The sequence below is a fragment of the Pithys albifrons genome, chromosome 2 (genome assembly GCF_047495875.1).
Source record: "Pithys albifrons albifrons isolate INPA30051 chromosome 2, PitAlb_v1, whole genome shotgun sequence".
In the NCBI taxonomy this organism is placed as follows: domain Eukaryota; kingdom Metazoa; phylum Chordata; class Aves; order Passeriformes; family Thamnophilidae; genus Pithys; species Pithys albifrons.
The window spans coordinates 52,051,203-52,067,750 of record NC_092459.1 but is presented as its reverse complement, the minus strand read 5'-3'; the positions used below and the strand labels follow the sequence as shown (position 1 = coordinate 52,067,750).

Below are 16,548 nucleotides of genomic sequence, written 5' to 3'. Positions count from 1 at the left end.
CCTGAAGAAATAGCCTCTTTTTTTTTTCTTCTCCTTGATGTATTATGCAGGTTCATAAGATGATACAACTTTAGAAATCTGGTTATGGCAGACCTTTAGCATGTGCATGTCAAGAGGATGGGGCCTGAATCTTTTCAGTGGTGCCCAATGATAGGACAAGAGGCAACAACAGGCACAAACTAAATTATAGGAAGTTCCATCTGAAGATGAAGACAAGCTTCTTTACTTTGAGGTGTCAGATCACTGGAACAGGCTGCCCAGAGAGGCTGTGAAACCCCACCTGAATATGATCCTGTGCAAGCTGCTCTAGGAGAGGCTGCTTTAGTAGGCGGATTAGACTAGATCATCTCCAGAGATTCCTTCTAACCTCAACCATTCTGTGATTCTGTGAAATATAAAGGGAGGATAAAGAGAAAGAAAAAAAAAAGAAAAGAAATTTATCCATATTTTAACTTACTGTACAGTTAGCACAAAGAAGTATATACCACACGTGTACGGAGCAGAAAATGCACAGATATACTGTGTATTCTAGACACCTAATTTGAGACTTGATATTCTATACCAAGTTCATAGGGATGCTGGTTCTTTCAGAGCATGATTTAAAGCACTTAAGTTTCTAAATTATAACAAAGAGCAGTGAATTCTGCCCCCTACAAGACCCTGCCTGCCTCTATCATCTTGATAGACAGACTAGGCACTGAGATACCTCGTAGGAATTTCTCTCACATGCTTGCATGCATGGGAAAGCATGGCAGCAAATAAAGAAAGTGCTACAGAAAATGACACAGATCTCCAACAAGGAGCACTAGAAATATTTACTTTAAGATTATACTAGCTGATTAGTGGAAGACTGTGACGACCCACCCATTCATAGACACCTAATATTACTTTTGTAATCCTAGGGAGACTGTAAAATAGATACAAGGAGAAAGGTGTTGTAACAGAAAACAACTGTATGACATTTTTCAAATATGAGTGTTCTCATTAGGATGTCATAGATACATCTTCCCAAAGTGATTATCAAATACCTGGGAAAATGCTTCCCTTTCCAAGGCCAATAAAGTAAACAATTATCTGCAGAGAGAAAGGACTTCACCCAAGAAGCCTATGAGGTTAAAAGTGAAGACATTTTAATACACACAGCACACAGTTTATATAGGGTTAAAGCTACATCTTATTGGCTAAAAAGAGTGTCACACCAACACGCTAGAACCTCTAATTGGTTAAAACCCATACCTCACAAGTCCCATGTTTATATTATCTCATCCCGATGTTCTCAGGTCCATGTCCGGAGATCAGTAAGAAAGTTGAGACGTTCTCATGAGAAAACTTCCAGGGAGGCGATGAAAGCTCCTAGGGAGTGACCCTTGCCTAACGAACAAACAGCAGGTGTGTGTCCTTGCTAGCTAAAATATCTGTTCCAGTCTCAAGGAGTTGGTGCAGTTTGGATTGCTCACAAACCATTTTTTGAAAGAAACTTCCCAAAAGGTCAACACCCTTATGGTAACACTACTCATCTGTAGGGTATCCAGTAAAAACTCTGCAGTGCAAAACATTCTTCTTCATGAAATTAGCAAGCTCATAATTATTTTTATTTTCTGACTCCATAAGAACATTAAACAAAAGACAGAATTTTCTCAAATATTTTTAATCCACAATGAGAATGGTCGAACATTGACGAAACACTAAGGTTGAGAAAAAGTGTGGAACAAAAATCTAGGTAAATCTATGTACAAGAAGTGCTAATCAGAAACATTTATGTAAATTTGTAAAACTACTTTTCAGCTTACCACCAGCTCCTGCTGAAATAATTACTGATCAATATTCTCTCAAGTATAGCATCATCCTAGAGATCTATTTTCTTTATCCCTAACCTTAATCTAATATCTGCTGATTTTCAATTGAAGTAAATAAATCATCTTTACTTTTCGACCTTTTAAAAAACTATTCTCTAAGCACATTTTATCTCTATCAAATTTGATGTTTTAAAGAGATTTGGGTGGCTGTGTTTATATACTGACCTTACAAAAGTGCTAGGATGGCTATGATGTAGAGGTTCCTCATAAACACAAGCTGACTCTTTACGTGGAAACACTCCTGGAAGATTAACCATTCCTTCCATCAGCAAACATGTCTCAGCACAACTCCCCAGCAAATTTCACATCTTCAAGATAAATGGGATAAAAGCTCTAAGTTACAATACTCCACTAAAGAAAACTAGAGACACTCCAGTGCCAGTCTTATGTCTCTGCATGAGCATAAACCTTCTCTTCCACCTTTTCTTGCTAGATTATGTGGATAGGAAATTCGCCGTGAAATAATTTAACACTGTAAGAATGTGGCCAACTCAGCAGCCATTGCTATGTTGGGGTATAAAAACTGCTGGCATGGCTCAGTTCCCTGGATGTCACCATCCACAGCTTACATGGAGGACATTGAGTATGTCCTCATCAGAGATACCAGCTGTAGCTGGACACTACCGACATCTATGAGAGCAGAAAAAAATCCTGTCCTAAATTGTGCAGGTGGACCTGTGGTCCAGAGATTTTAGAATCATGTTCTCATGAAATCTGCAGAGGTTGAAATGAGATTTGCATCTTGTTACGACAGATCTAACTTCCAAACTACCACAGAGAGGGCTGTTCTTAAGTACTCCTCTGGCACCTGTTGGTATCACCATTTTATATGTTTATAGAGAGATAAAGTATCTCAGACATTTAAAAAAAAGTTCAAATTTTTAAAGTTTACTACTGACTGTGAGGCCATTCCTTGTTTGTCCCTTAAGCACCAGTTCAGCTGAGAGGGGAAATGAATACCCTACCTGCCTGAGCCACCTTTATTCAATGATTATAGAATATCCTGACCTGGAAGGGACCTACAAGGATTGTCAAAGTCCAACTCCTGGACTAGCACAGGTGAGCCCCAAGAATCACACAATGTGCGTGAGAAAGTTGACCAAACACTTCTTGAACTCTGTCAGGCCTGGTGCTGTGACAGCTTCCCTGGGGAGCCTGTTCCAGCGTCCAACCACCCTCTGAGTGAAAAACATTTTTCTAATATCTAACCTAAACCTTCTCTGAGAAAGCTTCATGCCATTTCCTCGGGTGTTACCATTGGTCAAAACAGAGAAGAGACTAGCACCCATCCCTCCTCTTCCCCTTGTGAGGAAGCTGTAGACTGCAATGAGGTCTCCCCTCAGTCTTCTCTTCTCCAGGCTGAACAAGCCAAGTGTTCTTGTATGGCTTTCCATCAAGGCCCTTCACCATCTTCCTTTCCCTCCTTTGGACACTCTCTAATAGCTTAATATCTTTCCTATATTGTGGTGCCCAAAACTTCACAACACAGTATTCAAGGTGAGGCTGCACCAGTGCAGAGCAGAGCAGGACAACCCCCTCCCTCACTTACTATAAGTATAGGTTTTCTAATTCATATAAATATATACTAGTAGTTTGTCAAAAGTCATCTATTTTTAAATGGTATAAGCATAAAATGAAATATCAAATATGAACTGGTCAATCCATTCATCACTGTACCTTTGTATCTTGTCTTAGGAAGGAAACTATCTGGAATAGATGCTGTAGTTTTAAGATGAATACTTTTCACGTTTAAAAAAAGTCAGGGATTATGCTCACTCAGAACACCACACCAAACCAACAAACCACAAACAAACAAAAAACCCCAAACCAAACCAAACAAAAAAAAAAGGAGAGAAATTTACTGTGAACGTAGAGGCATGTGTTTACATTGCCTAGGCCAGTCTAGGCTGCTCACCACAGAGGTCTGAGCTGAGAGAACCATGTGCTTACAGATTTTTGCATGCAGCTCATTACAGTAGCTAAAATCCAAGGGGTGGTTCTTGAAAATATGTTCTTTGGGCTTGCCATGACCAATAAACCTTGTTCACTGCAAATGGTTTTCTCCAGCTGAGTTTACATTAGCTCCTAACAGCATTATGATGGCATGGTGCCACTTCTATTTTCTCCATTGTTCCAATTCAGTCCAGTTCTCAGCAGAATAGACAGAAGCCAACGCACCATTAGAGCACCTGAGTAGCTTTAGAAAAATCTGCTGGTCACCCCTTTTTTTTTCATCCTGATGGAATTACAGAAAGACTGAGGAGTGCTTACAAGTTGGACACACACCAAGCTTCGTTGTGGCTGCTCTAGGCTGATGGGGACCTGAGTACCTGACCTGCTGGTGAAGACACTCAGCATGCTCTGAAAGACTCAGGTGTTGTGCATTTGGACAGTGCCTTTCTTACCTGTTACAAAGGCCAAGTAATAACTGCTGGAAGTTCAAAACCTCCTTACAGGCACTGAACTCTGAACAAGCATCTGACCAGTCCCAGATCCATCAGTTTCATTTCTGATTTTATACCTAAGTTAATTAACTGAAACCATGAGAGCTCCAGCATCCCCCATTGGTGTAATGCAGAGGAGGGTTACACTCATAACTTCTGTTATCATCAGTGGTAGTTACGATGTGCTGGGCAGAGAAGAGCAGCTGTCCTCTAATAAGGCAGTAGTCATGACAAATATAATACTGACATGGGACCCACATAATTGTCTTTATAAGCACACCACAATGCAAGAATAATTGCAAATGCCAGGAAGCAAGAAAAAGCCCCCAACATTCTTCTCTCTTTTTTTAATTTCATTTTGCAAAGAACAGCATATTTCTTCAGCAAATAGAGCTTACTAAACCAGCTGCCTTTTGTTATTGTCCTTATGCTGATCTGTGATATTATACAACAGATACCACTTTATTGATGTCCATAAATAAAACTTTTATTATGCATCTGAAAAACCACAGTTTAGCACAATGCAGAATAAACTTTTCTTCCAGTCACTGAAGCCAATAACTTTTCTTCTGTAACTGCCATTATGATCCCACCTCTGGGTGATGGCTTTCATTTACAAAAAAAGAAAGAAAAAAACAACAACAAAAAAATTGTACCAGACAGAAGCCCCTCTAAATAGTCTGAAAGGTTGCCAAATCCAGAAATAGACATTATTAAGAAAATGCTGAATTCTACATTCAGGTCCAATTTGTTGTGGTTTTACCTCTGCAAGTACCAAACTTACTGCCAGCTCCATACTCAGGAAAGTGAGTTTGATAAAATGCAAGACAATGAACTCTGTTTTGTGGATACACTGAAGTCCATATCTTATGTTAACAGTACCAGTGCCATCATCTGGCTTGTTACCAAGCTGCTGTCACTGTCTGTGAGTGCCGCAAGTGTCAAAGAAAATAAAAGCTAACTGGCCTCAAGGGCATGGGATAGGCATGAACAAGAACTTAAAAATAACATCTAAATTCTATATTCTCTTTTTTTTTTTTTGACATGCCTCTTACCATTTAGCATTCCTTTAGTGCTAATGTTTCATCTGTTGTACTGATATTTGCTCTGCCAGTTTGAACAGTGATGTAATGACATATGACTGCCTAATATTCAGTGGTACTCACATCACCTTTGTCACTGGTGGCTCAACAGCACAATGAACAGTACCTTGAGTTTAATGTATTTGTGGCTTTGTGAAGGCAGCAATGACACAGAACAGGATTTTTTCTCCTTTTGTTTCTGTGCTCTGTAATAGAATACACTGCCAACACAAAGACTGTGACCAGAGTATAATGAAAAATGTTAAGCCATTGTTGGTCATGGCAAAAATTTGCAAACTTTACATTTTGTTTAATTATTGAAGAATAGCTTTTCAAAGAGACATGCATTGTTCTAGAGAGACATCATAGCATCTATCTTTCTCTCCTCACAAAAGCTTTTTATGTTCAAACAAGAAGAATATACTTGTTGAGGGCCAATTAGTAGTCTGTCTATGAAGAAGTTTAAAGGAATTTTTAATTAATAAATTGATCCATACTATGAGTCACCTGGAAAGGAATGACATCATTTCCTAAGACAGTTAAGCTTTCTCACATAAATATCTGTACCTTAGATTCAAGATCCTCTATCTCTTTATGCTATATTGTTCTTGTATGCCAATTTAATTTTCTACTGTGGCATCACTCAGAGCAACAGTAAATGCTACTCAGGGTGAACAGGGGCAGGCCTCTGACCCTTGTTCTAGGCCTCTAGCTTGACTTCCATTTATTCAGAAGAAATGTTACGTATCACTCAATTATGTTCTGCCTGAATTCTAAAAAAAGAGTTTGACAGTCTATCTTCTCCTCTTTAGTACAAAGTATCATCAAAAATAAGCAGGCTTAACTATATAATAAGGTAAATAGAGGTGCATGCAGAAATGAGTTTCATTCCCAACTCAGAGAACCCTATATTCACCAGGAAGAGGTAGCAACTTCCAGAAGGTGGTTCAAAGCCTACTCATTACATGTTGAAATGAGATAGTATGAATCGCTCCCTCACCATATGCAAATGGTCCTGCATTTTTGCCTTCCCAAAGGTGATGTGACATAAAAACATGACAGGCATCATCATTTCAACATGCCTCTTTGAAATAATAGAATTAACCTCATATGCTGCTTTCTGCACAAAACTCCACTAATGAGAATTCCTTCATGAGAAAAACAGGGTGAGGAGGAAACAAGATCTCAATCTGTTATGGTATGAATATAGAATATAACAGACTTTTCCTATTCCTATTCACATAACTGGTAACTTGCCAGTTACATGTAACTGGTGACTTGCCACTAAGGACACTGCCTAACATCCCAAATGTGAAAGAACAGGAAGAACACCCCCACTGCTCCAAACTCCAATATTAGAAAGCTATTACTTCAAACAGCATAGAAAAAGCTGAGATTCATTTATGTCATATAAATGGTATTTTTATTGGTTTTAGCAATCAGTATAATATTCAGAATTTCTTATACACATCATGTTATTACATAGGCAGCACAGAAGGAAGTTTATCTATAAAAGGTAAGCCTGAGACTCAACTGAAAGATATTTTCAAGGTATCAAGATATATGTAAACATTTAGGTGGGAATCAGCAGATCCTTAAACTGATAAACATTTCTTATAAGTTATGTATGAATTAAAATCTAGTTTTTATTAAAGATGCATAAGTATGATCTGTGGTGAATGGAATGATTAGCTATGCATATTTACTTTTTAGTGAACAGAGAAATCAGTAATTTTTCTTCTAAATGTCATTTCCATCAGAGGGTTATAGAATGACAAAATGCTTAAACAATTCTCAGATGCCATAGAGCTGGTACATGTACAACTGGGGAGAGGGCATAAAATAACAAACTGTGAAATGTTTATTTGCCACAGAGGCAAGAAAATGTCATTTCCATTATTTTGTGCATTCTACTTTACAAGTCAGGAAGCACTCAGTCCCTCACTTTCAGTCACCATGATAAAAAAATAAATGAGGATTAATCTGGATGATACTAAACTATCTGATTCTTTAAAGTTATTGTGGTTTTAGCACAATTTTTATGATCACATTATTTACAGTGTTCTCCGTCTTCCTCACTCTTGTTGGAAGCTACAGAAAATCATCTAAACCCCAAAGTGAGAATATATTGGTTTTATCCATGTGATTTTAGCAGCGTATTTTTAGGGGATCTTAAGGAAGCATGCACAAAACCTGACATTGTTCTGGAGAAAGCAAGCTCCTTAGTTTCCCTTGGTAGGCAATGAACACTTTTCCAAAATAGCATTTCTTGATCTGTAGACCACAGTCATCCTTAAAATCAAAAAGTCCTTAGTAAACTAAGTAATGAAAATGCAAGAGGGAGGAAAACATAAATAATAAGTACTGTGGGTCGCAAAACATCCTATAATGGGGTCTATTATTTTTCATCTCTCTCACTCCCAGAAAGCCTTTTTTAGCTGAAGGACCCCTTTAGTTAAGACACAATCCTAATGGCCAGCTTAAGGCAAGAAACAACATTAGGCACTCTGACCTTACCCCCTGAAGGAGTCCCTCATTTAGAACCCTAGAGAGATTATTCTGATTAGACAGACCATCAATACTTTTTTCCCCACTCAAATCTGAAAATACTAACTATTGTTTTTCTCCACAAAATGTCACTTAAATTCAGAATATTAAGAAAATTCTGTAGAAATTCAAGACTTCTGACATACCTTTTGTAAAACACCATTCAGAAGAACTGTGTCTTTTGACATTTAACACTCAGATTAATCTCTTGAGCTCAGTGGAACCTTGGGACCAGGAGTTTAGAGTGTATTGGGACCAGGGAAGTTTTCAGAAAATTCATACTAACTGAAACTGGATGTTGACATCTGTATCATCAAATGCACCATAACATTGAGAAGATCCCATATGGATTTAGATTTTTCTGGAACAACTCACCAAGAACTTTTTTACAAACCTCACCTGCTGCACTTTGCATCATGTACATTCTCACAGCTCAGCCTAGAACAGAAAAGCCACAATCATAAAAATATTATGTTTCTGTTTTGAACCTGTTCCTTTCTGTTGACTACAAAATGACACTACATTGACTACACACTGACTACAGAGAGCTTTTAGTGTGTTTTTAAAATTCTTACTTAGTGCTTTTTGTAAAGCAACAGAAGAAAGAAAGAAACAAAAACACAACATCCTGTGCTCATCATTCAAACTGCTAGCTCAAATCTCTCTCAATATGAAATTAATTTCCCCAGTCAAAGATTTTCCTTACGGCTACACAAGAAGAGTAACTTTTCTAGATATACTAAATGCCTATATTTAGGCAGTTTATTCAACTTCTCTCAATCTATTTAAACCTTTCATTCCTACTAAACACAATAGTATCTGAATGTTGAGTTGGGTCACTGAACTCTAAAGGAGTTCAGCTTCAGGAAGCAGTGAATTAAACTGGTTATTCAACTGGTCAGAAATCTTTTATGACTGTAAGTTAAGGCATTACTCTGCTTTTCTTGAAGTTTATGATGTTTACTCACAATTATTATACATTCACACTTGTATGAAAAATAATACTGTATCATTGGTAGTGAATGTCAAGCCATTAAAATGAAATTATATAATGGGCTATTACCTCTGACATCCATTTTTTTGTATTCATCACCATTTTTCACCTCAAGTTATAAAGAAAAAAACCTATTTTTCTACCAAAGAGTCACAAACCTAAAAAGGTTACATATTTTTTCATAACAAGAGAAGATGTTAGCTTTCTGAATTCATGATCAAGTTTCTGCTTTATGTATTTCCACCACCACCTCAAAATCTACTCCTTATTGTTTTACAACAGCTCTCAAACACACATCTGCTGGAAGTCTGCTATTGACAGCACTGTTTCCTTTTCATTGCTAGTAGGATCACATGCTTTTGAATACAATGAAACTAAGACTTTCACTTTCCTATCAAATTTGAAACAAAGCAAGGAGCAGAACTTTAAAGAAGGCAGACACAAGTTGTTGACATAGTCACAATTTCAAAGGCAGCACTTATATTTAAGTACTATCCAAAACAGAAACAATTCTTTCTACTCTTTGCAGATTGATAAAACTACAGATCCACAGGCTAAGTGCAGCAACATCACTTTTCATTCCACGTGAAAAGCCCACGTTTTTAATTCCCCTTTTGCTAGCAGAAAATGTAGGAACGTGTACATGTCATCAGAATTTTCCATTGCAGACACTTGTCTCCTAAAGCTGCTGTTGAAAACCATTGGCAGCAATGACAATGAAACACAATTAAAACACACGTGAAAAAAAGAAGAGAAACTCTCGCTAAACCCCAGCAACTAAACGCAAACCCCAAAAATTTAACTGCTACTTCCATGTAACAAAAATGGAAAAAAACCCCAGACATGCTATGTCCACTGGTTATGTGGTTTGTTGTGCTGTAGGAAAGTACCCAGACACTATGCGTGGTGTAAGACCCTAAATTAACGCAATATGTTCTTCATTGCATAATGCTTCAGGGTAGCTAATCCTAAGGAGTATCTGCTATGAATTCTTTGCTTTGCTCTAAGCAGGACCTGAGCTCTAATCCAGCAAACTTCACTCTCTCAAAGTCCAGAGACAGTGTAGCCTGGGTACTGTTAAAACATGAGGTTTTCCCCAAGAAAGGATATTCATGGTATTAAACTGAGCTAAACCTTGTAGATAGATTTGTGATCCAGACTAGAATTTGTCATGATCACTACTCCTGAAGTGTTTGAACAAGTATAGGAATGTTTACTATTCATGTTTTAAAAAGGCAAACCAAAATCTTACAGGACGGACCACTAAGCCAGACTTTTTCACTGTAGCTCTGTTCTCTGTAGTTACATGTACCAATGTTTAATAATGCAAGTGGGAATTGGAAAAGAACCAATCTCATATCAAGTGTGCAATATAGATTATGGGCTTTTCTCATTACTTCTGTTGTCATAGAAGACATATGGTAAAAATTGCTTCCCAGTTGGTATGTAATTCATTTCCTGGGTTTGAGTGGTTCCACCACGCTACCTGCTGCAGATCAAATATGTATTCTTCATGTAAATTAAGCATGTGTTTATGGACTTTGGTATCACAGTTAAGTATAGAAATTACTTCATCAGATACAGTTTTTGAAACTAAGTATTTGAATTTTCTCTTAATGACCATTATTCATTTGTTTTAAAGCACAGAACAAGGACATTCTGTACAAACCCTTAGAGTTTTGATAATTTTTTTATGAGCTCAAAGCAAAGATAAAGATTGGACTTATGTTAGCAAAAGCAACCAAACCTGGGTGTCTTTTCCATTCTGTTTGACCAATATGACAGACATGGACAATGACTTCAGCCAAAACAGGATGAGCTCAGGAAGAGACACCATCAGCCTGTGTGCTTATGGTTGCAGTTGTGAGTTGCCAGCAAGAAAAAGAAGAAACTGCAAATGTCACACACTGGTGTCTGCAAAAGACACACATTTTTAGAAACTGTGGATACATGCCCATTAAAATAAATGCTTCTTTAGACTATCACATTGAGTACTCCAGAAACACTACCTGACTTTTTGGATATATGTAGCTTGTTTATAAAATTTATATAGTTTTTAATACTTGTTGGAATATCTGAGTTGCATTACAACTTACTTGAAAAAAAAGAAGAAAAGAAAAAGAACAGGCAGAGTAGGCAAAATGTATTAAATTAATTATATAAATAAAGTATAAAATAAGAGAATTATTATTGGAGACTTTCCTTAAGAAATGTTGCACTTTCTTATCACTGCAGTTGGAAGGGGACCTGCTAAGCTGAAAACATGCAGCACTCTTTTCTGTTTTGCCATGCTCCAAGTTTCCCAAGCAGCAACAGTCAGCAGGAAAAAAGTTTCAAATTTGTTTCTGTGGGGTTCTTGAAGACTTCCAGAAAGCACAATAATCTTGGCAGTTTCACCTTTGCTGCTCTTGCTATTAAAAAGACTAGGCAAAAAGATATTAGTGTTACTAGTGTAGGCTATTAATAGAAAAGGAGACACCCCAAAATAAAGAGGTTTAAAGGACAAAATAGCAATAGCATAAAATTCTTTCATTGCTACCAGGATAGTTAACATACCACAAAAGCCACTAAAGCACCAATGCCTGAGATTCTCTTTAGAAGGAAAAAGGACAGAAGAGACCAAAATAAGTACCTTAAAAAACTGAAAACTTATTTTGAGATAAGTAATTTTGCATGCAGAAGGCAATGCCTTGTTCCTAAGGTGAGCAAAATTAGCTCTTACTTGCTGTTAATTCTTCTCATTGGCTACAAATGCAGAGGAAAATGAGCTGTCAAAGGTTGTTTTCTACAGTACAAATGAGAGCACAAACAGAAAGGTATATGTATGTTAATAAGCAGAGAGCAATGATCAGTATTGCCCTTGAGAGCTGAAGCATTCCTTGAGATTTCTGATAATCTCATGGTACAGTATTTTGCCTTAACTATAAGCACTTAAAATGCATTTATGAAAATAATTCTGCTTATGCAGGATCTCTCAAGCTGATACAGCTCTACTCCTGCACCAGTACTTGAAACAACCACCTTTTCGGTCTATCTGCTACAACTACATCATTTATACATGTACAATAAGCAACAGCTGCTCTAAGGAACTGCAATATTCCACAATATTATTTATTGTGCAGTGTCTACAAAGACCAATTAGATCACCACACCCCAGCTTTGCAGTGATGGAAGAATATATTCACATTACAAAAAATGAAAGAAACCTTTCTTTGTACCAACTTTTTTCCCTCAAACAAAAGTAAACTCCCTACTCAAATAGGATCATTTTAAAACTGAATCTCAGATATTAGTAACACATAATCTTCACATTATAACTTCTATGTTGTTGGGGTTCTTTTTGAGTATGGTTATCACTGTAGAAATGCTTCCCACACCCATCTCCTCAGGCCAGATAACTTCTAGATCATTTGTTTTTGAATATGCATCTGCGTTAAGGTGGCTGCTAGTTCTAGGATGAATCTTGACAGCATTTGTTCCTTTAAGTACTCTTTACCTAAAAAAGTGGTGACAACCAATTAATTACCCATGGGCCTACTGAGGAGAGGTAAATCTGCTTGACTTAAAACTCATGACCTATTCCCATCTGATGGTATATGGCACATGAAAGCATGTGACATGTGACTTTTAACGAAGTGCATATTTTTTTTTCCATTTCCATCTCCTTTTTCTCATGTAAATGATTATTCCTGCTTTTAACCTATCTAAATGTCATTACATAGGCCAAGTGTGATTCAGAGGCTTGCGTAGCTCCTAACACATCCTTTTCCCGCTCAATAAAATAACAAAGTTTGCTTTCAGTTTACAGTTCTATTAAAAGTTTGCTTAAGCTACCCCAGAAAACAGCATTTATTTTTTAAAAATATATTTATTTGACATTTTAATTTACAAGCACTAGTAGAAAGATTTCAGTAATGCTACAATTCTACATTATATTACCTGCTCATCCACCTGCTGATACATTTCTGTTGATGTTTTTACGGAGTTCTGTATGTATTTTGGTCACCATGAGGTAGCAAACATGCTTTCCTTCACAGACTTTCAAGGCAGTAACAATTTAACATCTTAGCAAGTTCTATCATCATCATAATCTCCTGGTTGTTGAACACATTAAAAAAAAAAAGCAAGCAAAAGTCAACCTCTTATCTTTAAGAGGTACAATTTTAAGCCATTTATTTTGTTCCCTTTGAGTAAAAACAAGACCAAAAAAAAGTATGTGTTTGAAACTTTAATGGATTTGAAGAACTTCAGTCATTAACTTTATGTTTCCAAATTGGTGGAAAAGGTTACATTCCTCCCATTCCACTCAAGATTCACTACTACTATTCAAGATTCTTTTTTTAGACAATGTGCATGAATAAATCACATCCGATAAGATACAACCAGTTACAAAGAATTAGATAACTTAGGTGAAGAACAGCATGTATAAAGAAAATGTTTTCCAGAATACAAAAGATTAGAGGTTGATCACTACTGATAAAAACACCACAGGCACTTTGAATTTCTGATCTGCTAACACATCTTTCTTTCCTATATACTGTTTTACTGATTTTGGTCCCTGAAATCTCTTGGGTGTTTTCTTCTGTAGTTTGCTTACTACCTGGCTGCAGGAAAGAAATTGGCAACAATGCTGGTTGCTATTGATACTGACTTACAGTTTCTCAGCAAAACTATTCAGTAAGAGGTAGAGGGATAAAGTAACATGAAATGTTTCCTTTCTGTTATAAGGTTAACTGCTCAACGAAGGTGCTTCCAGCACCTGTTCTCCCAGCACCTGAACATTTGGTCCAATGAAAATAAAAATAGGGCATGTTCCCTTGATAGGTCTTTATCTGTGCGTCACTGCATCCAGCTCCACAGGAATTGTATGTATCATGTATCTGATTTCACAATAAAATAATTCACGTATACACTACAGGAAGGGTTAGTACCTTTTTAACTTTATACCAAGTCTCTTTGAAAGTGCCACAATACAATTGCACATCTAACCATCTTGCTAAGCAGATCTATTTTTAGGCAGCTTCTTTGTTATTGTATCACTGTGCCTACTTTTTAAACTCTGTCTAGTTTAGCTAGTAGCTGAGCTTACGAATGCTGCCACATCCTCCAAAGGTAAACATAAACATGTAATTATTTTAGTTCTCTAGCAACATAATGATACAGTGTTAACATACACCGGACAATAAGGCTGAAAGGGGAAAAAAAAAGAAAGATACGCATCTGCCGAAGAGCTCAGGCGTGATAACTTCACACAGACACACACCTGTATGGCAAACAGCTTGCAAGCTGCGCATCACCCCTAACACGGCCGCGTCCCTGCCTTACACAGGGCCAGCCAAACGCAACCAGGTACCAACTTGAGCCAACGCTTGGGTGAACTGCCCGAGTTTATTAACTCCGCCGTGAGCCCACCGCAGCCTCGCCGGCAGAGCCTTCGCCAAACTACCTGTAACACAGCCCCTATTTCCCACCCTGCCGTCTCAGGCGGATCCCCATCCCGGTCCCGGCGTCCCCTCCTCGCCACAGCGCGGGCGCTGCCCTCCCCCGCTTGCTGCTCCGCGGGCTGCCGCTCCGGGCAGCAGGGGAGCCGCCCCGCCACCCCCTTCCTCCCTCCCGCCTTTCTTTCCCCCCCTTCTCCGCGGGCCGCCCCCGCCGCCACTCACCAGCTGAGCACCGCACACGGCCACCAGCGTGCACCGGCCGCTGCAATAGCCCATGGCTCCCGGCACCCCGCGCCGCCGTCCCGCGCCGCGCCCACTCAGGCGGCGGGAGAGCACCGCCCGGCCGCCGCCCGGCTCCCGCCTGCCGCCGGCGCGCCCCAGCCCGGGACCCGCATGGGGGCGCGCCCGCCGCCCGCCCTACCCGCGGCCGCAGCGCCCGCCGCTTCGGCGGTGGCGGGCAGCGGGGCCGGCCGCCCCCGCGCAGGGCGGCAGCGCCGGGGGGAGGGCGGCGGCAGGTGCCTGCAGGAGCAGCCGCGCTCTGCTGCGCAGCCCCAGAGGCATCTGGGCTTCAAAGTTTGCCCCCTCAACTCCGCTCGCAAACCATCCGGGCTCGCAGCCGTCTGCGGTGGGGGGAGGCGGGGGGAGGAGGGGAGGAGGGAGGGAGGGACGGCGAGGCGAGGCGAGGCAGGCGGCGGCGCCGAGCTCGATTCACGCTCGCAGAGCGGCTTCCCTCCTGCCCACGGCACGGCCGCTCCCCCGCGCGCTTTCCTCCTCCTCCTCCTCCCGGTAGGGCTCAGGCAGCCCCGGCAGTGGGAGCCCCTCGCCTGGGGGCTCCCCCTCGGGAGGGCGCGGAGGGGCGGCGCAGCGCCGGCGGCGCCTCCGCTTTGTCTGCGCGAGCGCGGCGAGGGCGGCTGCACCTTCCCGGGCGCCTTTGTCTCGATGGGACACCTCTCCGCGCCCACCGCTCCCAGAGCTCCCGCGCGCCGCACGGCGTCCGCCACCGCCCAGGCACAGCCCCTCGGCCGGGGGGCGGCGGCGGGGCCGCGGGGCTCGGCCCGGTCCGGTCCGCGCTCACGCAGGGCGGGCAGAGCAGGGCACAGCAGGGCAGGGAATAGCAAGAGCGCAGCGCGGCCGCGGGAGCGGCGCGGAGCCGGCGCAGCCCCGCGGTGGGGAGCGCTGCTGCCGCCTGGCGGGCTTCGACCGGCAGTGCAGGGAGAGGCCGCCCCAGCCGGGGTTGGATCAGGGACCTCCGGGGACACGCCGGCCCCCACCTGCTGTCTGCGCCGCGGTCCTTCCCACCCTGAGCACAGGACACAGGCGGAGGCCGATCAGAAGAATCTGACCTCGAGAACTGGGCTGACTCCGGAGCAGAAGCCGGGAGCTGCAGTGTGAGGGCAGGAAAAGAAGGAAAGAGTGGTCGAATTTGGAAAAAAATATTAATTGGCTTCAGGGAACTGGTTCTGCCCACATGAGGAGGTTTGCACTTAATGACTTGTTCCAGCTTTCCTTTGCTATTAAAAGCATCCAGAATATGTCAAGTTGGTGAGAAATTTTATAGCACGATCTGGTGTGTCAGTCAGCCTCCAAAGGTTGTTACTTGCTATCATCACCAAGCACCTTGACATTGCATTTGGACCCGGTCACTCTTTTACTGAGCTGTCCACTAACAAAGGTAGTTTGATCAGTGCCATCAACAGTTATGGACTGGAGGAATGTCATTGGGTTTTCTGAGGCCATGGCGATATTTGTTTGCAGCACTAATATTCTATGAAACTGGAAGCTTAGAATTCCACATAGTTTGTCTCTCACTTACTGAGTTTGACAAAAGAGTTGACAAGCAGTCAAATGATCAGTTATGGCTCCTAAAATTCTTAATATGTAATGAGCACTCCACAGAGGAGCAAAACACGCATAAAGGTGGCAGTGTTTGTCCTCAGCTCTGCAATGATATCTTTCTGATTGTTATCCTCTGTGCTATCAGAAACAGCATTGATGGGTCAAATCACAAGTTAAGAGGAGTAACAAACAGTGAACATATTCATTTTAGGACTTAAGGAGGCAACTGCTAGGGAGAGCCATATCTGAGAAAAAAACTCTGGATCTGTTCTCTTTCAGAGAGCAGAGAAATGCAGCAAGTGGCAGAGAATAGCTCAGGTACCTCTGGACTCCAGGAGTTTTTCTTGT

At 40.9% G+C, this 16,548-nt stretch overlaps 1 protein-coding gene across 2 annotated transcripts in view; it reads right to left on the bottom strand.

Moving 5' to 3' along the window:
• NKAIN2 (sodium/potassium transporting ATPase interacting 2) overlaps window positions 1-15,093 on the bottom strand; it is a 559,103-nt gene extending 544,010 nt beyond the window's left edge. Inside the window, exon 1 of one of the 2 annotated variants that reach the window (XR_011697137.1) lies at window positions 14,587-15,093. Coding sequence is in view for 1 of the 2 variants with exons in the window: in XM_071548996.1 (XP_071405097.1) it covers window positions 14,587-14,640 (54 nt within the window). In the remaining variant the exon portion in view is untranslated. The remainder of the gene's footprint in view (window positions 1-14,586) is intronic. The other variant, XM_071548996.1, reaches the window with a different exon arrangement.
• Between the last annotated feature and the right edge of the window lie 1,455 nt (window positions 15,094-16,548).